This window comes from Lycorma delicatula, chromosome 1 (assembly GCF_047948215.1).
Source record: "Lycorma delicatula isolate Av1 chromosome 1, ASM4794821v1, whole genome shotgun sequence".
Taxonomy (NCBI): Eukaryota; Metazoa; Arthropoda; class Insecta; order Hemiptera; family Fulgoridae; genus Lycorma; species Lycorma delicatula.
In genome coordinates, this window is record NC_134455.1 from 315,863,916 (window position 1) to 315,890,095 (window position 26,180).

At 29.0% G+C, this 26,180-nt stretch overlaps 1 protein-coding gene across 1 annotated transcript in view; it reads left to right on the forward strand.

Moving 5' to 3' along the window:
- Cbp53E (Calbindin 53E) overlaps positions 1–26,180 on the forward strand; it is a 498,615-nt gene that overhangs the window by 281,727 nt on the left and 190,708 nt on the right. The window contains exon 8 of the mRNA XM_075354418.1: positions 14,285–14,330. Within this exon, the coding sequence (XP_075210533.1) occupies positions 14,285–14,330 (46 nt within the window). The remainder of the gene's footprint in view (positions 1–14,284; positions 14,331–26,180) is intronic.

Consider the following 26,180-nt stretch of genomic DNA (forward strand, 5'->3'; position numbering starts at 1 on the left):
TGAGTAGAGCGAGCATTGTGGTTCCAATTTTTTTGAAAATACAGTTAATAGTGATCATTATTGCGCTGTTTTAACAAAATCATTAGTCAGTTAACAGAAGTGGAAATCAATCACGGTTAGTTTCAACAAGATGGCGTCACAGCGCACACAGCTAACAACAGGTCAATGATTATTTTACGAAACATCTTTGTTGAACGAATCATTTCGAGGCGTTTGTGGCCTGCACGATCGCCCGATATGACTTACTTAGATTACTTTCTAAGGGAGGCAGCGAAATAAGCAGTGCTTGTCAACAGACCACGTATAAGACGTTCCAGTACGTCATCTGGTAAATGTGTTGAAAACAAATTGAACGTGTACACTATTGTATTCAGGTTGGAAAAGGTCATTTTCAACACCTTTTATAAACTATTCCAGATATTATAATAACCGTTTCTATAAAATAAAGAAATAAAAATACTAAGTAATAATTAAAAACGTTTCATCAATACACTTCCATAATTCCAGTGCACAGCAACTTTACGAACGCTCTGTATTTTATATTTTCTCAAATTGGTAGCTTATACTGTAATCTTTTAATTATATTTGATTATATTATATAATATGATTTTTGATTATATTAAATTTAATTATATTTGTAATTCCATTACAAATATTTAGCATGTATTTTATTTATTAGCATGTATATATTTTAAAAAATAAAATGAAATACTGTAACAATTCTATTAATATTATTTTATAAATAGGATCTTTAATTAATAATATATTCAAAATTGTGTAACCAGTTTGACTAAAGCAATTAACATCTTTCAGTTAGTAGGAACTACACTTTTCATTATAAAAACATAATTAAAACTTTACACTTGTAATATTGCTTGAAGGAAATGTTAAAAATTATATTATGCCTGAGCAGATATTAATTAAGAGCATTGCGCATATTTAAACTAGTTTCAAGCTCACATCTTAAGCCCTTATTTTTTATGATCTATCCAAGAAAAACTTTACTGAAGACACTCATTGTAAATTAAATTCAACAATCTTAATATACAACCGTCTTAAAGTTAAGCATCTACCTTATTAGCGTACTTTTTCTAATTTGGAATTATAATTATATTTTTTTTAAATTTTGTATTTATTAAATTAAAAGTTCTTTTGAATTAAAATCATTTATTTGGCATTATACCTAAGAAATTGTTTAACAAATATTCATAAAATTTAGTTGAAAATTAGATTTTGTACGAATATTAAGGGAAATTTATCCTACTCAATTTTCAAACAGTATAGATAGGAAAGTATTAAGATGGTGCTGTGTACGAGTAGAAAGTGTTCGGTTAAATGAAAATTTCATTAGTTCTTGATGATTTCTAAGAAATTTATTTGCTAACAAAATATATATATATATATATCTCCCCCGAGGCCGGTAACCTGCATATATGCGTCTGTTCTTTCCTTTTCCACCGAACCTTTTGACCTTCTTTCTTTTTCCTGTTTAGCCTCCGGTAATTACCTTTCAGATAATATACTTCAGAGGATGATTGAGGATGATATGTATGAGTGGAAATGAGGTGTAGTCTTGTACAGTCTCAGTTCGACCATTCCTGAGATGTATGGTTAATTGAAACCCAACCACCAAATAACACCGGTATCCACAACAAATCCGGTAATCCGGATCCGGATAATATTCCGGTATCCGGGCTAATATTCAAATCCTTGTAAAAAGAACTGACTTTATTAGGACTTGAACGCTGGAACTATCGACTTCCAACCAGCTGAATTGGGGAAGACACGTTCACCACTAGACCAATCCGATGGGTTAAACGTTTTGACCTAGCTTCCATTTCTTTTTAGATTCTTTATTATTTTTACTTTTTTCTATCACTTTTCCCTTACACCTTTTAACGATTCTTGTTTTTATGTTTCCGTCTTCTCTCTTATGATACATCCAGCGATTTGGTTCTGACCTGTTTTTATTATTAAATACCTCCAGGATTAAAAAATATCTAGTATTAAATTATTATTTAATATCCTGTATTAAATATTGATTAAAAATATCTCCAGTATTCTTTGACCCTTTTGCTTTCTGTTCACATTTTAAAACCATATAGGTGAACACACTTCAACACATTTCAAAGAATCTTCTCCAAATTTAATTCAATTTTACATCATACCTTTCTTTCTATTAAACGGTTTGATAGTTTCGTCTATTTCGGTAAAAATACCGAAAATTCAAACAAATCCGTTTGAATTTTCTCTATCTTTTGTTAACATACTACCTAAGTATCTGTACTTTTTTGTTCTTCCTTTTTTGAGTATATTATATTATCATTACTTATTTTCGTTGGCTAATTGTTCCCTAGCCACGTTATTTTCGTTTTTTGGTATTCTGTTTTGAAGTCTTTTTCAGTCATAATGTCTTCTATCATCTGTCCAATATGCTGTGCTTTATCTCTTCAAACATTACCATGCCGTCTTCCGATCTTACACAACTCGTTTTTATTTTTCCAACGCTCATCCCTTCATCCTCATATATTACTTTTTTATTATATTTTCAACAAACATACTCATATTACTTTAAATCACTCGTGCAGCACTCTTGCTTTATTTCTCTTTCTAGATCATATCATTAAGTTTGTTCATTCAGGTACAGTGATTCTTTATCTTCCTAATGTATACTTTGGTTGTTAAATATTTCCATTCAATAGTTTATTCCGTTTGATACTGTCTTTTTTTTTCATAAATGTAAAACACAAATCTTCCCGTATTCCTTTCTATATATATGAAATATCTGACCCTGAAATATTTATTAGCCCAATAACATCTTTTATTTATCATTATATTCTAATGCCATAGTTTTCTTCTGTAATCATTTTCTCTACCGTAAATCCTATTGTAACAATAATAATAATAATAATTTTCAGGAAATTATGTCTGTAGTTTTATTATTAAAAATTTTTAGATTTTTTTTTACTTTCAATATATAAACATTAAATATATTTTTTCTCCCTAAAATGTGGTTGTGATGCAGTTTACGACCAGATGTGTTTTATAATTTTTATGAAATTTTGTAGTAATGTTCCTTGATATTGGGTGGAGCGATGTATGTATAACAATATTTCTCACCATTTTTTATTTAAAAATTGTAGCTGCTATTTTTCTTAGATAAATTCAATAGAAGGACTGTTATGATGATGGAAATATTCCATCGAAAAGCTGCCGATCATTGCGCTAATTGAACCATAGATCTTCCCTCCATTCTTCATGGTATATATGTGATGATACCAAACATTTCCAGCTACCTGCTACGTGTTACTGTTCTTTTCATATTTTCCTCGACTTTAAGTATGAAAATTTATCTTTGAGACCGTTCTTTTGAAATAGTAAAGCATTATCGTTTCTGAGTACACTATTAAATTCTTAATTTAGTTAAAATTACTTTTGCATTTTGATTATTTTTTATTGTTTTCCCTTGGAAAACTTATTAACAAAATAGTAATATAGAACACAGAACAAAAAAATGAGGATATAATGTAAGTATCTCTAGAAAGTCATTAGTTAATGATGTTAGTTCCTCCCTGGAAACAGTGCCTTCTATGTTGATATTACAGTGAGATTATTTCTAGCCATTGGCTATATTATTTAGTCAATTATGATCGACAGTAATATTTATTATTATATTTGTGGTTTTTTAATCTACATTTCATTTATCTTTATAGAACTGAATTTATTAGATTCAAATCAAAATGAGCGAGTTCTATTTTTCACAGAACTATCAGTTGTTTATTATATTTTATTTTTTCTTAATCTTTCTTAAAAGATGAAAATATTATCGTTTTATATACTTTCAGGTTACGTTTGAACATCCTCTATTTTGAATTGTAAATTTTGGACTCTGTTTTAGAGTGTGATTTTATTTTAGTTGAAAATAGAGGATCTTAAAACAGGTTGACTAAATACAATTAAAAATGTGCTAAGTAATTAAACTTTTAGAGGTTTTAACAAACATTATTATTATTATTATTATTATTATTATTATTTATTTTTTTTCTGAATTTTTATGGGCATCGACTGCTAAGGTCATTAGCCCTCGTCATAATCTTTAAAAGAAACTACTATCACCATCTGGATCGTCATATGTAAGGGTGTAAAGGGCCCTTACATTTTATTTAAAAGCACAAAACTACACAAAACATTTAAGACATAAAGACAAGGACAATCACAAACACTTATGGGGTGTAAAGGGCCCCAATATTAAAATTTGAGATAGGTTCCCAAAAGACCATTAAATTAAAATTAAAATTAAAACTTATCCTACCATATCTTTCTTTCTTTCTTCTACGAGTCTCATTTATAGTTTGTTTAAGCACCCTCGGGGCGACCAGAACCGCCATTGAGCAGTATATCAGTCGCGCCAGGGTGCCGTGGCAGTTGAATCTTTCTTATAAACCGGCTATAGGCATGCACAGCGTACACCCACAGCCTCGCGCCCTCAATCCACCCTTGAGGGTCCCCCCTCATTATTGTTATTATTATTATTATTAATATATTTTTTTTTATATATAAATATTATATTTGTATATAATATTTTTTCTGTTAATAAATAAATAAATATTTTAATAATTACAATCAATTAATAATGTATGACAATGATGTAAATTTCTTTTGTGTCTATTTTTACCTGCACATATATATATTGACAGTGTTGTATAAGTATCTGAAATTCTAATTAAATGTAATTGGATGAAGGAGATAAGATGTAAATTTTTGAATTAAAAACTAATGTTATTATTGTTATTAAACTATATTATTTAAATTTGTTTTTCTGAATTATGTGTACATGTTTATCTGTAATCATGTATTTATGCAAAGACATATAATAATATAATTGTGTAACATAATTAAAACACCAGTATTACTCTTATTTTTATGAACTAATTATTATATGAACTATGGTTATGAACTAATTACTAATAATTATTATGAACTAATGATTAAATTCTATATTTTTAATTTATATTGAAATTTTTAATTTATATTTAATGTATATATATTTTTTTTTTTATGTACTATTGTGTAATATACAAAGGCTATAGGTAGCTGTCCTATTGCACAAAAAATACAAACAAATTAAAAAAATAATAAATTATTATTATTATTACTTTTCGTTATAAGAAAATAGATAAATAAGTAGTCAGATGGTAATGTAATTATCAACTACAGCTGTGGTAGAAGATCAAAATATAAACTCTTTTTAATATAGAAAATTTCATCATCGTCGTCACTATCTTTTTTAAAATTAAAATAAAACGTTTTACTAGGAATAAAGTTTTTATATAAAAAATTTAGAAAAACTGTTTTCTTATCTAAAAGAAGAAGAAGCACTGGAGTAAAAAATACGAAGAAAAACGAAAAGTTACTTTTAAAGAATGGACAAAACGTGAACAAAAAAGATAAGATATTATTTACTAACAACTAACACACCAACATCTTAATACAGTTTCACTTTTTTTAAAGTATATATTTATTTATCAATATCTAACCGTACAACAATTTTAAAATTAGTTGAGATTTTGTAATCGTATAAAGTAAAAAATTATATGATGACATCATTAAGACATGTAACGATAATTATGATATAATCGTAAATTATTTTTGTTTACGAATTCATGATACGTAACGTAAAAGTTTTCATGAGTGATATAAAGAGAAAAATGAATCTGAACAACTTTAACATGAAGATAAATCACATGCCCTCAAAATGGAAACTCAATCCCTACATGACATTAGATGAATAAAACATTTTAATGCAGAAAGTAAAGAAACAGAAGTGAAAGATGAGACCCATCATTTTATTAAATTAATGTGTATGTCAAATTTTACATTAAGCAATCACAATTTATAGTATCGTTTTTTTTCAGAAAAGGCTTTTAAAATAAAAAATAATTAAAAGATGAAATGAAAATTGATTTCATTTGATTTATGCTACGAGTATTATACTGTTAATCAGTCCACTAAACATGTTGGCTCCCATTTATCACAATCAAAATCAAAATACTGATTTCTTTATTTTTAATTTAAAATTAACAAAGGCGCCTATTTAAAGAGTTGATATTTTTTATTTTCTTAATTTTTTATTTTTTACCGGTTTTTCAAAGAAAAATTAGTATTACTTTCGGTTGCATGGTGGGAATGGGGGTTGAAAATGGATTTTATTTACTTTTTGTTGTATGAAGCGTATGAAAATAACATTCCTTTTAATTGTGTTTTCCTTATATGTTTATTTTATTATAGGCCTATGTATAACATTTTGTGGCTCAAAATCTTATTAAATTTCATTGAAATTTAAATATCCTGAAGTAGTGTAACTGAATCTCTATATGTGAAGATTTTATGAAAATTGGTTGAGTTGTTCTTATGTTAACTTAATTTAAGATCGAAAAACTTTTAGCGGGGCAAGTTAGAAAATACATAACTTCATATTACATATTTTCAAGTGACAAAAATTCTGTCTTCATAAGCAGAACTGCACATGAATATTTATTTAAATATTTGGTATTTATTTAAATTTGGGCAGCTATAAAAAAATATCGCTATTGATATGAGAAAAAACCGTTTTCATGAAACACAAAAGACACATAATTTGCATTCTTATAAAACTATGAAAAAGAAATAGATATAAAGTTTCAAGAGCTTTGTTCAGTATGATGAAATATGTAAATTTCAGTTAAACTAGAGATCCTAAGCGTTAAAAAATAAGATCGGCTGAAATCAGTACAAATTAACTGCTGAGTAACTTTTACAGTGACGTGCAAACGTATTGACATTTATAATTAATTTATCAAGTAAAGTTCTCATCGTTTCATTTTTAACGCAAGAGATATTATCGAGTCTGTAGAACTGCGTTCACTTCGATTGACCGTTAAATGGGATGTATCTGACACAGATTAATAGAATTAAATATCTGACGGTAGAAATAATCGCTTACAAACAGTATGACTCTAATTGAAGGCTTTTATTCAGTGAAAAATTGGTTTTTAATCGATTATCAACTTGTTTCCTAATGTAGTATCGTATACAATTTTAGCAAAATTTTATTTACATGAAGACAATTTTTTTTATATTATTATTATTATTTCAGTAATTTTTCAGGAAAATGCATCCTGTATTTTTCCGTTTAAAAATAATTTTATAGCTTTCAATTAATTTACTTATAATGGTACCAAAGACCACTAGAAGATTTTTTAAAAATCATCTTAATTTGCGCAGTTATTAAATGGTAAGATTTAAACATACATTAAAAAATATACACACGGATTGAACTGAGAAATTTATCCTTTAATGATAGTTGATAAAATAAGATTTTTTTTTTAATGTAATATATTTTTTTAATTGATACCTCTGTGAAAATTAATCTAGGTTAACGTTTTATTGGATAAAGATTTATATGAAGTTATTTTATTATAGCACTACATTTTATAGTTGACAAAAAGACAGTTTTATTAGTGACGGACGCTAAACATATATCACTATAGTTTTAATATTTGAATTACGTATGCAAAAATTCTATTAAAAAATAAAAGTTTAACGAAAAAAAATTTAGATGAAAATAAGTTAAGAGTATAATAAAGACTAATTTTTAGAAAGCATTTGATGATGTGGAATAGAATAAAATGATAATAAAATCTGGCGTATATGGAGAGAAAAGAAATGAGTTTTGTAATATAGATGAGAATTGGATAGTACTTTTAAGAATAGAACATGAAAAAGGTTGGCGCTGAAGGAAGGACAATAAGGTCAAGGATTTTGTAACGCCAAGGATTTAATCTATCCCGATTACTTTTCAACCAGTACTTAGAAGCAATACAGATTTTGAAAACAAAATTTTGAGGAGAAGACTAAGGATGTTAAGATTTACTGATGACAGTATTCTTTTGCTATATACCAAGGATGAGTTAAAGAAAAATACTGAATAGCGTGGATTTATTGCTAGGAGGGTACTTTGAAAATAAATAAGAATAAAACAAGACGTAATAGAAAATGAAAAAAAGGAAAACAATGAGGAAATAAATATTAATATACCTTTCAGATCTCTAATTTTATTTTTCTGGTATAAAATTCTACAGTCGAATTTATAAAAATTGGCACAGTCGAATTTATCCAGATATCAAGCAAGGAAAGTTCTTATTTATACTTACGGGTTGTTTAGGACTTTATTGTAGTAAACATGGAAGAGAAAAAACAAAACATAATAAAGGATTTAGAATGAGTTACAGAAGGATGTTGAGGCAGATAGATAAAATTAAAGATGGAGAGAAATTGTGGTAAATTTTTTTAAAAAGACGAATAGTTAAAGATAAATTAAAAATTTGCGTTAAGTCTTTCTTATATTAATTTAAAAGTCAGGTGTTTAGTAGAATTTAATTTGTATTGTGAAAAATTTTGGCATCACCTATAAAAATTACTGAAACAATAAAATGTTCTGTTAAATATTTTTTATATCAACTTAAATAATTTTTAATTTATATCGAACTTATAAAGATATTTACGATTATCTAATACAGAAAGTGATTCAGTCTGAAATTCAAAAAAAATTATACTGTAAAATGCAATACACCTAAACAACCCGGATTTTCAATCGGGATTTTTGAATTCTCTTATTTTTAAGGTGATTAAAAACTTTATTGGAATATTTTGATAGATGATTTAGAATATTAATGTAAGCAAAATATTTCCTGCAAACATATGTAGGAAAATGTTTAGTTTTTGAGTTACCTTTAGCGAAATGTTTCGCGTGAGGCATAAGCGAAATTCTTGGACTACAAATTACCGACATCCGTATTGAGTGGTAGCATCATCTTAGCTTTTCTTCCGGATGATCACGGCTTTGAATCCCGGTCAGGTATAGCATTTTTATACGCTAAAAAATTTCTATTCCATATTCCCAAGCATAAGCGTCCAGCTTATCTATGACTAATCAATCATCGAAAAGATTTAAATACAAAAATGTATTATAAATATTCGTAAAAATTAAGGGACAAATTTAGTGGTTTTTATGTATCTTGACTTAAAGGATTAAATAAAACAGTCTCGGAATAATATTTCTAGTTTATTTCACAAAAAAATTGTTGCAATGCCCAAAAAGTTAATATTACGAAAAAAAAAATTTGATCTTTTTAAAATATTTTAATATTATTCGGTCGCATTTTGGTCTCTTTTACTTTGAATTGAGATAGAATTTGTATTTCTTTTAAATTGATTTTAGTAACAACCTTTTTTTTATAATTAAATTATCTTTGTTAAATTTTGTTAGAAATTTTTATTTCTTTATAGAAAATTTACAAAAGTAAATTGACGGCTAACCTAAAAAACCTTTTCTTCCGAGTTCAGTTTTTGGGATTTGATACTTTTTTAAAAAACAATAGAAAATTTTCTTCTGAAACCTGCTTTTGTTCAAATTTTCAACGCAAAAATTTATAAACCTCCAAATTTTCCACTTAATTCGGACCCAAAAATTCTATGGCTTCATTTAGAACGAAAAATTAGGATGAAATATTTCGCTAGCCGTAACATGAGAACACAGCGTTTTTGAACAAAAGTTTTACCTACACATGACACCTACATTAGTTTTACCTACATTAGGACCTAATCAGTTCGCGAAATATTGATGTGCAATGTTGAATCACCTTGTATTACAAAATTTATTGTAACTGGTTTATCATCTTTATTAGTAATCAGTAATACAATGAATCCTTTTTTATCAGTTTTTAACCAGTCTCAGTTTCAGAGTATTATAAAAAGAATATTCCCAATAAATTAATGTTTCACATAAACGGGATAACTTACGTATACTTTAAAACACTGTGTTATAAGTTTCATGCGCAACAGCTATTTTCCACACCTGTTACAGTCCTAGTCGATTTCTTTATAACGTAATATATTACAACCACCAATGTTTAAAAGACTAAATGTATCTTTCCTGCTATTAGAAACCATCCTGTTTAACATCCTTTTTCTCTTATTATGTTTTCTGACGTAGTTCTCGTGTTTCAGTATCGTTTCTTATCACCACATTAGAAATAGTTTAAGGATATCCTTTAAATTTTTAAGTTGATTACTTTAACTTTGATCTATAATTTTTCATACTTTTAGTTATTTATGGAAAACAATATCATAAATTAAAACAATATCATTTTGTATATAAAATTTAAAATATGCATTCACGTGTTTCAAATCAAAAAAAGAAGATTTTCCTGATAACTTGAGTAGAAGACTAAATAAATATTCTCTAAAATATTTGAAAACATTGTTTTATCCTCATCATAGCGTAGGATGATTGTAGCACAATGACATACTATAATCGTCATTCTGATATTTCAAAGTATTTTCAATCAAAAATTCAAAAAACTTTCTCATTCAAAAAGAAATTTGGGTAAGAAGATATACAATTTACTGCATTCCAGTGAATCATACTTCACGAATAGTATTAGTTTACTCCTTTAATTTCTCTTTCTTATTTTTATAAATGTATAAATATTTTGCTTTTGCGTTTCTTGCGAATGGATTGTTTTCATATTGACAAAGTTTCTTGTAGGCTTATCGAAAGCAAACAAAAATGCAGTATAAATTTGCATTTAAAATATAAAACCAATTAAAAATAAAACTGCTAAAAAATATATATGTTATCAGTCCTTATTAAATTTCCACTTTTTGAAAAATACATAAAATTAGCTAACCTTAAAGGCCTTAATATAATATATACGCTTAAAATTGCATTCCTGTTAACTTAATCAACGTACATAATGCACTCCTCGAACAACACATGTAAAAAGCTTGTGCTCTTTCCTTCTCTGTTATTCCTATTGTCCATATTTCATTACTGTAAATTAGTTTAACGTAATTCAGATATGATTTTTGCATTCCCGTTTGATGCAGTATTTTACATATATAAATTAGATTTTTTCTACCAAAAACATATCCCCCTTCATATTCTCAATACGTCGAAACCTTCAAGTTACCTTAAAACCATAAAAAAACGAAATTTAAAACCTTTCTGTTTTGTGTTTGTGTGGTGTGTGTGAATTCGTTCAGTATTTATATGCTATGAATACTTTGCGTTAAGAGGATAGATTTTATTGTTGAAAAAAATTTGTGAGGGGTTAGGAAACGTTGAAGATTTTAAATCTTGAATCAAGTTAGACATCACAAAGCGTTATACTTGACTGTTACTTCCCAGCTTTTAATATTAAAAAGAAAAACAGAATTTGCATTTTTTTCCGAATTATTGGTTATCGGTTATGAGAAAGTTTTACAGGAAAAGAGTAAATTTTCTCTAATTATCAAAAACTAAGAGCTAATGCCCTCTCTCTTTTACCAGTTAAACAATATATTTTGTAAACCTTTTCTTTCTTCTTCTTATTTACCTGTTTTTCCCATTAAATCAGGAATTTTTATAATCTAGGTAATTTTCTATCCTTATTAGAATAATTATTGGTTATAATCTATCCCTAAAAATGGTAACAATCATAATATTTTTTTACTCGCTTTTGTGTAATCTTATAAACATAAGACTTTTTTACACAACTTGTTTCCTAAATAAAACTGTATCTTGAAGAAAAAATTTTTTTTAAAAATTATTTCCATGTTAGAAGATTAAACAAAAAAAAAACCGGCAAAATCTTTGTTGGCAATATTTCATATGAGATATTTTTAATTTCGTTTTATGATCCATGAAGATCAATTAATTTAGAAAAAGTTTTAATTTACATTCATAACAATATTTTATATTTTCATCTTTTTCATTATTCTTGCGTTTTATAGGAAAAATAAGAAAGATAATAAAGACTAAACAGTTGTAAACTCAATACTGGAATGAGGTTTTAATATTTAACTCTATTCAAATGCTAAAATAGATAAGAATATCATTGTCAACTGTTCAGTTTCAGTTAATACAATAGCATTAATAAAGAATATTGTTATCCTTTCTCTTTTTTTTTTTTTATCACTACATTCCACTTTTTTGTATTTTATATATTCGGTGTTCTTTTAGTATATTTATCTTTTAAATCCTCTGTTATGCACTTTTTATGAACAAATTTTTGTGTAAGTTATTTACTGCAAAAATATTATGAAATAAAGGGCAAAAAGTTTACAATTCTTAAATAATATAAGTCAACATATACAAAACTTTTGTACATTTTTTAGAATTGTTTCCACTGCAAAAAAAAATAAACGTATACATGAAAAAAGTATATACGAGTACACACCAAATGGAAAAAATAAAATAAATAACGAAAATATATGATCATATTATGTTATTTCATGTGAAAACAAATAATCATAACGTACCACTTAAATATACGAAGGTGAAAACAAATAAAATATAGAATACCAACCCGCTTCTTAAAAAGATACTTGGGAGCAAATAAAAATGACAACATTAAATATTCAAATGTGTTAAAACACGTAATATATAATAAAAGAGTGTAAAAGTAAGTTTACAGAATAAATAGAGTGAAATTTGTATAACAACCCATAAAAAGCGATCTTGAATTTTTTCGTGTATTGTAAAAAAAAAATCGAAGGCATAAATAGAAAAAGAGTTTATACAGAATGATTTATACTACCAGCCTATTACTTATAATTAAAGAAAAATTCTCAAATACATTTTTTGCTGTGTATCTCATTAATAAATCAAATACCTAGAATCGAATGAAATTACAATTCACAGTTTATGAAGAATATACGTAGGTAGAGTTAGTTGTTACAGGAGTAGAGAGATATTTGATAAAATCTTCAAAAGAAAATACGGGTTAAGTATTACCTAAATATTAACACTTACCAGCTCTTAGTATTATAATATTAATTAGTTATTATAAAACTAATAACTATTATTAGTTTTTTAAACCAAAATGGGAATTTTGGAGAATTAAATTTCTTATTATTCAAAATTTATAATATAATGAAACCGTAAAATTATACAGAGTGATTCACGAAGAATGCAACAACATTTCTGGATCTGGTCTACTGATTCGTAAGCGCTTCGTTAGCGAGTACCGGTTGGAAATGTTTCGCCCTGATTTCTGTATTTTCGACAAAATTAAGCCAAACTGTAATTCTTGGATCCTAAATTAAGGGAAGAAATTTAATATAATAATAATGAGAAATGTATTATATGACATCTGACCTGAGAAATTGAAAAAAGAATAGGTTTTAGAAAGGTTTTTTGGAGAAACCTGGGATAAAAGACAAAATATTAAAGTTGAAAAACACAATATTTTACGTTTACCGTAAAATACCATTGTTAAAGGGATAATAAACAAATAAATGCTCTAAATAAAACCTGTACAGAAATAGATTCTGAGTAAAACGGAATGGATAAACTCTACAGAAACAAAATACAAACGTAAAAATGTTTATAATTATTAAAAACAAAACCTATCAAAATGTGGAAGATTTTAGCTAGATATTAAACGAAAAAGAATTTTCAATATTACAAAAAAAAAATATTGTACTTTAAGTACAGATTCCTTGTTTTTTAGAGCCTAATGGTTTATTTATTGTAGCAGTTACTTCCCGATTTTTTTAATATTATTTAAAAAGGTAAAAAAAATAAAATAAATATTGGTATCGTGATGCCTACTTGTCGATGGCGTTGAAAATCAGGTTAAAGCTGGGATATATACAGCCAAATATTTGTACTGTTTCAATTTTAATTCTTTTGGTCAACGGATCTTCAAGATTTGAGGCAAAAACTGTTTAGAAATAATTTTTAACAACTCCCACTGGTAAATTCGATTGACTTAAAAATATGGAATATTAGAACTTAGTAAGAACGTAACTTAATAAGCACTTCCACCGTACTAAAGTTCAATTTTCTAGGATCGCTATATAAAAAATAATAAATTTAAAATGGCGAAAACTGTCCCTCCCCTTTTTTAATGAAAATTTATTCCCTTTTTTTATAAAATTTAATGCCATCAGTCCCCCATATAAAAACATTTTTGGGCCATTTTCAAAAAATCAATGTTGACTCAGTTCGGAGATAAAAAATGTAAATAACAAAATAACGTACGCACGTAACGTACATATTCAGGAAACTTTTGTGATCGTATTTTACATGTTTAGGATTAAGGAGGTCTGTTGCAAAAACCCCGACACCCAAAATTTTAGTTTATCGCTAAACCTCACCTTTATAGTTCTGCTACTGCAACAACATTAGGGCTACAACTGGGCAAGTAAAATTGTAAAAATGCTGTAGTTTTAAAGTTTTTTATTCTTTTATTTTCAGATTGCTTCCAGTGAAAGAGAATTTTCTTTGCCGACAGATATTCAAGGTAAGAAACTTCTTTATTTATTTGTAATAAAATTTTTTAAATAGGTTAAAATAATTTATAATACTTTAATAAATTTATTATAAATTATAACATATAATAAAAGAAAATAATTTCAACCTAAAGATACAATTTTTTTGTCGAACTGAAATTAAAATATATAATTTGTTAATATATAATAAACTGAACATGTGTTTGGTAATATAACAATAGTAATTTTTTATAATATAATTTTATGTAAAACGAATTGTTAATATAAAATATTATTAAAATTTAAATTTTCATAAAATTTTTAATTAATCTGTTTAAAATAATATATTTAACCATAATTTTTTTTAAAGTGTATTACAGTTCCTTTAAATAAATATACAAATATTTTCATTAACATAACATTACACTTTGATTCACTAACTTATTTATTTTTTTATAAAAATACAGAAAATTCAATTTTACAGAAGTATCAAAGTAAAGTTACATCAAATATTCATTTACATTATATTTTTTTGAAAATTAACATATTTGTAGATGTTTTAATGTTTGGATTTTTGTATTAATTTTTACAGTACTATTGTATAAAAATCAGCAATTAAGTAAATTAAAATACTTATTCCGATCAAATATTAATTTCTGAAAATTAAAATGTTAATTTATAAATTACTACAATCATGTAGTTGAAACAGTTGAATGTTTAGGGGAAAAACACGCCTTTTATCACAAAAGCAGTAAACATTCACTCACATATTTAACTTATGTAAATAATTTTAAAGAAGTAATTATAATAAAATAAGAAACGTCTAACAAGAATGAAACTTTATTTTTAACTAATAGTTTAACCACAACATAAACCTCCCGTTTTTTTTTAAATAATAGATTTACAACTTGAGTTCAGTATTTATATTTTTATATAAACCAACAGTTCTGTAAATTGTTTGGCAACAGTTTTGTTTATATAGTAAAAAAAGAAATGAAGTTGCGCTAAGTAAAGAAAGAAAAATAGGAAGGAAACCATTGATCTAACTTTTACGTTGCAATAAATCCTTAAGGCCAACTAACATAACATTTTTTTCGTTTTTTATTGACAAAACCAACTGTTGCTATAAAACAGCATATGTTTATTCCAAAATATATTGGAAGGAATACTTAAAAAAAATAATAATATAAAAAAAATTATTTTAATACTATTTCTAAAAAAAAATTAAAATGTTTTTTAAAAATGTCGAGAAACAATCATAGTAATAGTAGAATAGCTTAAGATGAAATCAAAAATATCTGCCGTCAATATTTTTAACCATCATAAAACAATGTAGCAACCAAAAAGGAAGTTAACATATAACAACCTACAACTAAATTAAATTCACTGTCAGTTTGAAACTAAATTTTTCTACTTTATACTACTTTTCAGTAAAAAATTGATTTTCTAGTAATCGTATAATAAAAATTAAAATAATAACAAAAAAAAAAAATTAATATATTTAGACTAAAACCCGCACTTAACAATTTTACTGCGATTATAGGATGAATTTTTCATTCCATTTTCATGAGCGTTGTTTCAAAACAACAAAGTATTCTATACTATTTTAAATCTGTTCTATAAGAATAATTAATAATGAAAAGTGGGAAAGTAATCACAATTTAAAGATATTAATGGCAGGTATGAGAAACAAATTATTGAGGGACACTACCCCGGTCTGAGTTATACTTAGCTGTAGGTCCGGCTCTTGGAAGGGAAAAAAAGATCGACCATTCCTGATATGTGTGGTTAATTGAAACCCAACCACCAAAGAACACCGGTATCCACGATCTAATATTCAAATCCATATAAAATCAGCTGCCCTTACTAGGATTTGAACCTTAGAACTCTCGTCTTTTTTTTTACCAATACAAAATCAAATGATTGAATGAAGTGTTAAATGCTGTTAAAAGTGTTAAATTTCATACTACAGATTGGTTTAATTTGCAAAGCTACCAATATACAAAAATAAACGTAAAGTATTTACAACATTATATTATATTATTTTTCTTACGCAGTTTGTTAGTACTGATGGACAAAAAAAATTTTTTTTTTGGTCAATAACAATTATAATTACAATCGGCCCTCCTGCGGAGCCATAAGTAAGTTTCCTGACAAAAGCACGTGATAAGGAGGTCCTTAAGGAACCCCCAAAATAAATAATACACAATAAATAGTTGCAAGTAAACTTCAAGACAAATATGAAATTTCAAGCTCAGTCATAAATCACAAACCATTAATTTCAGCACCATATAGTCCACAAATCAAACATTAATAACAAATAAAAAAGAAAACAAAGTGCAATCTCACGAACCGATGGGAGCTCCAGATAATCCTGAATCTCATCATTCCACGTGAACCACAGAGCTTCGGCAATTACCCACGCTATTTTGTTCTGAAATCGTTGGATAATTTCCACATTACTAGTACTAGCCGTTCCCCACAATTCTAGACCGTTATTCCAGATTGGGCGTAGGTTAGCCTTGTAAATTAAGATATTGTTGGATAACGTGAGGCCTGAGTTCCTCCGTAGCAGCCAATGAAGTTCCTTGTACCTTGATCTAGCTGTTTAGCTGTTTCCTCTTTATCCTCACGTGACACTTCCAGGTCAAACGTCGATCCAGGTGAAGTCCCAGATACCGCACAGTCTCCGTTTGCTGGATCAAAACACCATGGAAGTATACACCGGGACAGTCACCTCTCCGCATGGCAAATGTGACTTGATTAACCTTAATCCTCCACTTTTTCTACCACACACACAGACGATCTAGTGCCATTTGTAGGTTCTACGAAGCTAGGACAGGGTTTTCGTTAACGGCCAGGATAGCATTGTCATCAGCGAACGTGGCGACAATGCACTCATCCAGGACCGGAATGTCCGCAGCGAATACGGAATATAACACAGGGCCCAGCATCGAGCCCTGAGGGACACCCGATCCAACCTCAAAGAACCTTGAAAACTCATTACATTTCACCTGAGCAAAACACCCCTCAAGATAATTTCGCAAGACTAGGAAGTAGGGTTGAGGAAGTTGTAGCTTTAACATGTAGGGTAAGCCAGGTATCCATAATTTATCAAAGGCCTGCTGGATGTCTAAGAACGCTGCCGAGCAGAATTTATGCTCCTCCAGACACCCACTGATGACTATGGGATTGTTCGATTGTGGAATGGCCACGCCTGAACACAAACTGATGGTCCGGAATTATTCTCTTACACTCCAAAACTGGCCTAAGCCTGTGCAGTAGCAGCTTATCAAACAATTTATATAAGACCGGTAACAGGCTAATTGGTCTGTAAGAAGAAATTTCCTGGGCAGGCTTCCCTAGCTTCAAAATCATCGCCACCTGCGACACTTTCCATTCGGCTGGGAAGTAAGACGTCCGCAGAACAGCGTTAAACAAATTCCTGATGTACTCGATGCCTTTAAGGGGTAGCATGACAAGCATTTTGTGCGTCACTAAGTCAAAGCCTGTGGCCTTCCTTAATCGTCTTCCTTGGTTGACTAATTTCAGTGTCTCCCTTGCAGAGATCGGTTTAATCCGGAAGCTGATTGGCATCGGGCTCTCAAGGAAGTCGTTAACATCCACATCACCTGGGCCCTCTGCATCATGGGGTCGGAACGTTACTTCTAGGTGTGAAGAAAACAGATCGGCCTTTTGTTTGTCAGTCCTCGATCACGATCCAGTACGCCCCTGTAGGGCGAGGAGCGTTCCTGATGATCGTTGCAGTCCCCGTATAGCATTCCATAAGGACCATCCGTCCCCATTCAGGTGAGAAAACTTTCCTATGTACTCCTTGAATGTCTCGTCCCTGATAGTCATTAACAACCTCCTCAGCCACCGCGCCGTCCTATTAAGAAGAGGCCTATCTTCTGGCCTTCTGAAACGCTGCCAATTTCCCCGGAGACGCCGCTTCGAGACAATTAGTTTTGTCACTTCCTTCGGATAGGTATTGTCTCTGGCTGAGTGCAAATCATAAGGTGTAGACCGTTATACACCCTCCTGCATGACCGACGTCAAAAAGTACGTCGCGTAATCAATATCCCCAGGGGTATCAAGTGGAAAAGAGTCAATCAGTTTCTCTTCGATCCAATCCTGGTAAGAAACCCAATCTGTCCGTCTCGTATGAAGAATAAGCCTCTCTTTCCTCCTTAGCACCGTCGTGCTTAGTGTATATAGAACGGGCGAGTGGTCCGACGATTAATCATATTGTTCTCCACCAGAGTGTATGCAGATGATATACCCGAGGTAATAAAAAATTCAAGCAAATCCGGGATCTTCGTCAGGTCCGTAGGCCAGTATGTCGGCTGGAATTCCGATACCACGTCCAGGTGCAGATTTTGAAAAGATCTCTTTAGTGATCTATCCCTGCTGGTAGTCAACCGGGCCTCCACAATGGGTGTTTCGCGTTCCAGTCTCCTCCGGCAATAAATCAAGAACCCAGAGTCGCAAGGAAATCAGAAAACAACTCATCAGTTACAGTATGCCGTGGGGGACAGTACACAGCGGACAGAGCCTAATAGCCCCCAAGAAGTCTGTAATTTCAACATTTTTGGTTGCCTGAATCTGATCAGTGCAGAAGTCCGGAAGTTGATGATGCCGCAGAGAACTCCGAATCAGAATCGCGGTTCCTCCATGGGCCCTCCCATCTGGGTAATTCCTCACATACACAGAATAACCGTCAAGCCTGAGGTAGTTCCGGTCAGTAAAAATCGTTTCCGATATCAAAATGACGACCAGGGAATTTGAAACTCCCATAACTCCTGCCTCCTCACGCCTAGAAAGTAGGCGTGAAGAGGCACCTATCAGACGGCCTAGAAAGTAGGTCGTCAATTTTGCATGCAGCGATTTGTAGAAATCTGGACATCAACAGAGTTTGGAGAGCCCCTGAGTGAGCAATGCTATCAGACTTCCAATTTGTTGAACCAGGAATTCTATATTTGATGAAAGCCTGTCCAGCTTGTCCACACTGCCCTCACTAGCACTCCCAGCTGCCGCAGTATATTACGGAGAGATTCAGGCTCCGCCTATATAATCTTCTTGTACGCCTTGATGTCCCTAGAGATTATTCTCAGCTACTTACCTCCAACCAGTCGAATGTTGTAATCACTCTTGCACGCGGCCGCTTCCAGCAGCTCGTACAACTTCAGCACATCGTTTATTCCGTAAAGCACAATTGGAGGAGGCTTGACTGGCTCAGGTTAGTTCATAAATTCCGTATCCTCTAGTGGAAGGCCACTAAACTTATTGGATAGTGGTAAGTCGCCATTGCTAGGACTACGATTAACTGTTTTCCTCCTTGGCACAGGTATCATCCTCCACTGACTAGTAATAGGCTGAGACTCTATGGTTACACTCTCCTTATCACTCAACGCACCTGACAGATTGTTCGCCAAGTCGTCTCTAATAAGTTTCCTGTGCGCAGCCCTCCTCAGGTCCCTATCCAACGACGGTAGCGGACCACGTTTTCTGGACGGTACACGACAACCTACAATATCAGATGAGCCCTCGTTTACTATATCTGCCGAAGACAGCTGATCCATATCGTGCAAGAAGTAAGCGTACATAAGCATAAACTAAACTAGAAACCTTAAAAAGTAAACAAATTAATAAGCAAAACAGTAAACAAACAATGAACAATCCTTAGCAACGGAGCGGTGGAACGAATGATCCTCCAAGATTATAGGAAAGAAAAAAAATAATAATAAAACTTACACCTAATGATTAACTTCCAAAACACAATCGAAATTATAAAACAGAACGAATATAACTCAGTATAACATAAAAACAAATTCTAGGTAGAAAACACAAACATAAGACTATCTCAAAGTACAGCTGATGGAGAAAAAATGGCAGCAAATATTTTTGAATAAAGGATATATAGCTTTTTGAAAAAGTCAACATTAAAAATTCCTAAAAAATATGTTTTCACCAATAAAAATTTCTGGAAAGGAAATTTCATAAAAGCTTTAATTTTCTTCATATTTTTTTTAAAAATATTTTGTTATTACTTTTATAAAATACATTAAAACAATAGAATTCATAGTTGTTTTATAGATCATGTAGATATTATTCATTTCTATTATAAATCCTCTAAGCTAATATGAAGTAATGGTGATTCGCTCAGTATTATGTCTACAAAATTTTGAATCATTACAAATGTGATGGCCCATTATTTAAAAAACAAACGAATTTTATCTCTTAAATTACTTAAAAATAATATATTTTTTTTTTGTGCATTCGTAAATGAAATTTTATAATAGAAGCAAAACCTAATAAGGAGTTATTCTAAAACAAAAAAATATAATTCTTAAATTACATTACTTATTAAGAATCAACATTTATTTGAATTTTGTTTCAATAAAAAAATAAGTTTGGCTAACGTTCAACAAATATTTCGTACATATATTTATGATTTGTAATAGTAATGTTAGCAGTATTATTTTCCATGTAAACTGACATTAGAAAACTCATCCAGCCACATATTTTTCTCTCCTAAATCTAGAAAAAAGTTGGTAAAAGTGACATCATAAACCATCTTAATATTGCATTTATTTTCACCTTTTAGATTCACAGTTAGGTTCATTAATTATTAACAGATTTTTTTTAAAATTTAGTTTACTTAATTGCACATATCTAGTGCTGTAGTTACATATTAGTTATTATGAGCTTAAGTTTAATCTCAAAACATAGACTACACTATTTGTATCATATCTTTGACGATGAGTTTGATGTTTAATAACTTTCTTCATAATAACGGTAAATTGTGGTCTTATGTTATTTGCCAATCACTTTTCTGCAAAAATCATTTTTCTACGTTATTTATATTTCTCTATGAAAAAAAGACTGAAGAAAAAGTAATGAAACAATCTATTGACTAATTTTTAACCTAGCTTAACTTCATGCACTTGAAAAAACTCTCTCCCCAAAATTAGTTTTTCTCTTTACTCTTTCCCAGTTTGCACCCGGTTTTTTGGTTGTCGACAATTCTCCAAACAATAGTTACTTCATTTAAGAATTATGTTTTAAATAATTAAAAAAACTAAAATTAAAAAACAGAAATTTTTCTTAAAACACAGTTTTTCCGCCAAAAACACTTACTTCATATACGTGTGTGTACTGGTTATTATTCTTATTTATTATTTACTAAAAATAAATTTCATTTCTATTTAACTCCAAATTACCTTACCATAGATCAGCTAATCGTAATTTTACCGTGTTACTCTTTTTCATACTAATACACAAAAAATATAATTACCTTTACATACTATTATTTTTGTTAGTAATTAATAAAATTAGTCTTTTTTTTTTTTTTTTTGCCTTCAGTCATTTGACTGGTTTGATGCAGCTCTCCAAGATTCCCTATCTAGTGCTAGTCGTTTCATTTCAGTATACCCTCTACATCCTACATCCCTAACAATTTGTTTTACATATTCCAAACGTGGCCTGCCTACACAATTTTTCCCTTCTACCTGTTCTTCCAATATTAAAGCAACTATTCCAGGATGCCTTAGTATGTGGCCTATAAGTCTGTATCTTCTTTTAACTATATTTTTCCAAATGCTTCTTTCTTCATCTATTTGCCGCAATACCTCTTCATTTGTCACTTTATCCACCCATCTGATTTTTAACATTCTCCTATAGCACCACATTTCAAAAGCTTCTAATCTTTTCTTCTCAGATACTCCGATTGTCCAAGTTTCACTTCCATATAAAGCGACACTCCAAACATACACTTTCAAAAAATCTTTTCCTGACATTAGTCATTAATAATTATTATTATATTATATTCATATTCTGTTACATATGTATATATATATATATATATATATATATATAGATATATATATATATATGTGTGTGTGTGTATGACGAAATGTAGACGAAACAGACGTTTGCTTGCTGTCGGAGAGGATTAAAAATGGCGGTTTCATTTTACGTGATGAGAAAAGAATAAAAACATGTAAATTGTCAGTTAATAAATATTTAAGAGTTAAGTAGTTTTCTATGAAGAAAAATGCATAACAAATCGGTATTACAGGTTATCATCTTAGTGTATGTTTTTTTTAATGAACGAAAAGTTACAACTTTTCATAAGAAGCTTAACGATTAGTGTAAATAACTCCCGTTTGTCATTTTCTTGTGATTTTTTTTTTTCACCCTTATATTTAACTTTTTGGCGGTCATTCATTTTGGCAGAATTGATAGTCCAATTTTAGTCTTGATAGTTTTAGTTTTTCTAAATGCAATTCAGAAACATCTTCTCTTCCATTAGTTACCAAAAACAAATTGGAGCATAAAATAAAATAACCCTCATTTTTTTGCTGTTATTTTGAGACATTTATTAGATTAGATTTCAAACTCATTATCAGAGATATAATAACTAATTTTTTTTTTATATAGGTTATTATGTATTTTGTTTAACTTGTTAAAAAAATGATGTTTATATTTTGTAAATAAATATGTCATTAATTAATAACACATCTCACAAACTCACATGAAAAATTTTAATTTATTTTCACCTAATCTTTTGTTACACAAGTAAATTATTATAATAATTAGTGTAATTTTATAACTTCTTTTATTTAAAAAATAACAATAATAAAAATTAAATCGTACGTTAAAAAAAATATCATTGGCGGCATTTATAGGACAGATGATTTACATAGAAATACAGTCAATTTTTAAAATAGGATTGAATCAATAACATGTATTTTATCGATTTAAAATTAGTTTTTTAACATCACTATAAACACTTCTGATAAAAGTAATGAATTTTTTTTAATAAATGATAATAATTATGATAAAGTTTTATTTTAAAATTGATATTATTTAATTTATCTTTAACTAAACAAAAACATTATTTTCTTTAAAGTGAGTTTTGCTTTTTAGTTAATAAAAGTGTTCAACTGTTAGGTAGTTTAAAATAGATTTTTAAAAGTATATTTTTTATCAACTTGTGGAAAAACATAATACTTAGATGTAATCCGAAATTAAATGTAACGAAGAGTTTATTAGCTTAAATGTAATTTCTGTAACAGTAGAAAAATGCTGGTCCAGTAACAATCTAATTTGTAATTAAAGGTTTTATTTCTAATTTACATAAGCCCACATTTACATAAAAAGAAATTAACTTATCCATGCTTTTTTATCAATTTTAATGAAAACTTTGTTTTACCAGAGTTTCAGACGAATCAGTAACCTCCTTTTCAATGAATTTTAAGTCCTACACTTCGGTTCGTCAACATTAAGTTTTTCTATTAACGAGTTATTTGATTATTGACCGGTAATCGTATTAAATTGATTAATACAAGGATTGTTTTCTTTCAATCACAGTGTGATCGAAGAAGGAAGAACGTTTTTTAAGAACACCCAGCAGTGTATTGCTTATTAGCTTTACTCCCCGTACCCCTACTCACTTTCAGTCCATTTTCTGAAAGCATTATATAGATGCTGGTACCGATCAGTATCTAGTCGGTTTGCGTTTATAGATCTCCTGTCGCCTACAGTGTGTACATTCTCAGCACTTGGAGATGCGTGGTGTTCGGTTGTTACACAAAAGAAATTTAATAGCTTTACTGAAAAATTCGTTAAAAGGAAAATTTTGCATTATAAAATTAAAAGCGGTGACTGAATAGGTGTAGTTGTTTAGTGTATTTGATTTTTTAAATCGTTTGCTTTTTATTACCAAAAGGTTAGAGAAATAAAAAAATAAATGCAAATAAAATTAATTTTAAATCGGGAAATTCTACTTAAAGAAATTTTATGAAATATTTGATTGGATGAATTTAGTTCTGAGGAAGTAATCAATCAATTCGAGTAACTGACAAGCATTACATAAATAATTGCAATGGGTATCTAAGTGTAATAATTTTAAACATGCTTGATATAAATGAACATTAAAAATTTTTGTAAATAAGTATCGGTTTACTTTTAAGATTTAAATTACTTAATACATACAAGTAAATAATTAATGTAATAATTTGAGGAATTCATCGTACTATTTGGTGTAGTTTTAATTAGTTAGATTCCTTAGGAAGTTGCATACCTTACTGACTATAAATTTACCTGCACATCCTAACTTTTCCAGACCAGCAAGTATAATAAATTATAATCGGAGAATAAATGGTTTCAGTAGATAAGACCTGAGAACCGATAGCACTATTGTTTAAAATGTTATTATGAAGAAGTATCCGTTATAATTTGAATGTAGAGCCCATCCCAGGTTAACGCATGGGTACTTCATGTCATCCGATGATACTCTAACTTGACCCACGGATAACTACTGCTTAACGATGTATCATGTTCTCATTGGTTGCGGTAAATTACATAATATTGCATCAAAGAATTATTGACATGTTAAATGGTAGTGTGACCAAAATTGTTAAATATTTCATATTCTACAAATCAGATAAGCTTTTATCTCAGTTTTGATATATTTTGCGTTACTTCCATTCTTTTCCGGAAGCCATTTTTAGGTTCACTCATCGGTTATTTATGACTTATGTATACTTATTTATTTTTAATTTTACGTTCATATATTTTTTATAATTATTTATTTTTCATTTTTCTGAATGATAAATTTTTATAACCATTTCGGTTTCATAAATTATTCAGTTGTGTGGGTCGCTTTAGAACCTCTTTAACTTTTATCAAGATTTCCGTTCTCCTTATGCCACTATTTCTGGAATTTTTTTACTTGCCTTTATTTTTATCGTTTATTAATTTTTTTTTAAATTATTCTTTTCTTTAATATATTAGTAAATTGGTGTTGAACTGTATCAGTTTTCCAGAAATCTGAATCTACGAAGAGAAATCTGTTTTGGTCTAACACGTATTTAAATTTTTTAAAGGAAAATCGTTGGTCAATAATGTGCTACTTTCCCCGGTGTTAAAAGTCCTGATTTCATAAAGAATTAAGAGGAAATGGGTCTGTATCTGTGGAGGAGACCATGAGCTAACTTTTGAGCAATGTCTTTATTCTCATTCTGTGGTTAAATTTGGCTGTCTCAACATTCACCACTTTTCCTTACCATTTAAAATTATCTTTAAAAAATGTTGGTTTGCCTGTTTTGATCAGACCCTAATAGATCAATGTTGAGGATGCGAGTTTGTAAAAATTAAATAATCTTTTTTATGTAGGGGTTCTATTTCTATCCGGTAGCTACAAAATAAGTCTAACAGTAGAAGATCTTATCTGGTATTTTCCCACCCAAAGTGAAAAAAATAGACTTCAATTTGTTTACGTTATAGAAATGCAGTTACGCACTTGTAGAAATCACTGTACTACTATAGTATATTGTAGATGAAAAAAGGTATTTATAAGTAATTTTTCAGTCTAATTTATTTCATTACAAACACTGAAATTTTTTATTATGCTATCCTATTATAGTAATATAAACCCCATCTGTTTTTTGAACAAAAAATTCATTATTATTTTGTCGTATTTGGCGGAATTTTCACCTTATATTTTTTTTTAATGATTGCAGTATAAAATTTTAAAAAATTAAAATATTAACACTTATTCAGTAATCTGAATTGTTTTTGATAATTTGTTATAGAAGTTACATTTATTATAAAATTTAGATTTTTTTTTTTTAATTTTATACTTTTTAGATTTTTTCTCTATTAAAACGTAAATTTCATAGAAAAGTTAATAAATTAACAGTTCTTTGAAATGGTGTGTAGGTAATTACAAAAAATGCCTAGTACAATTATTCTACCTCTACAGAAATTTAATTTAAGTAAATAAACAATCTTTATCATTTAATTATTTTCTATAAATAAAACTACTGGAAATTAAAGATATTTTTGCTTTTTCCGTGATTTAATTTAAACCAGAT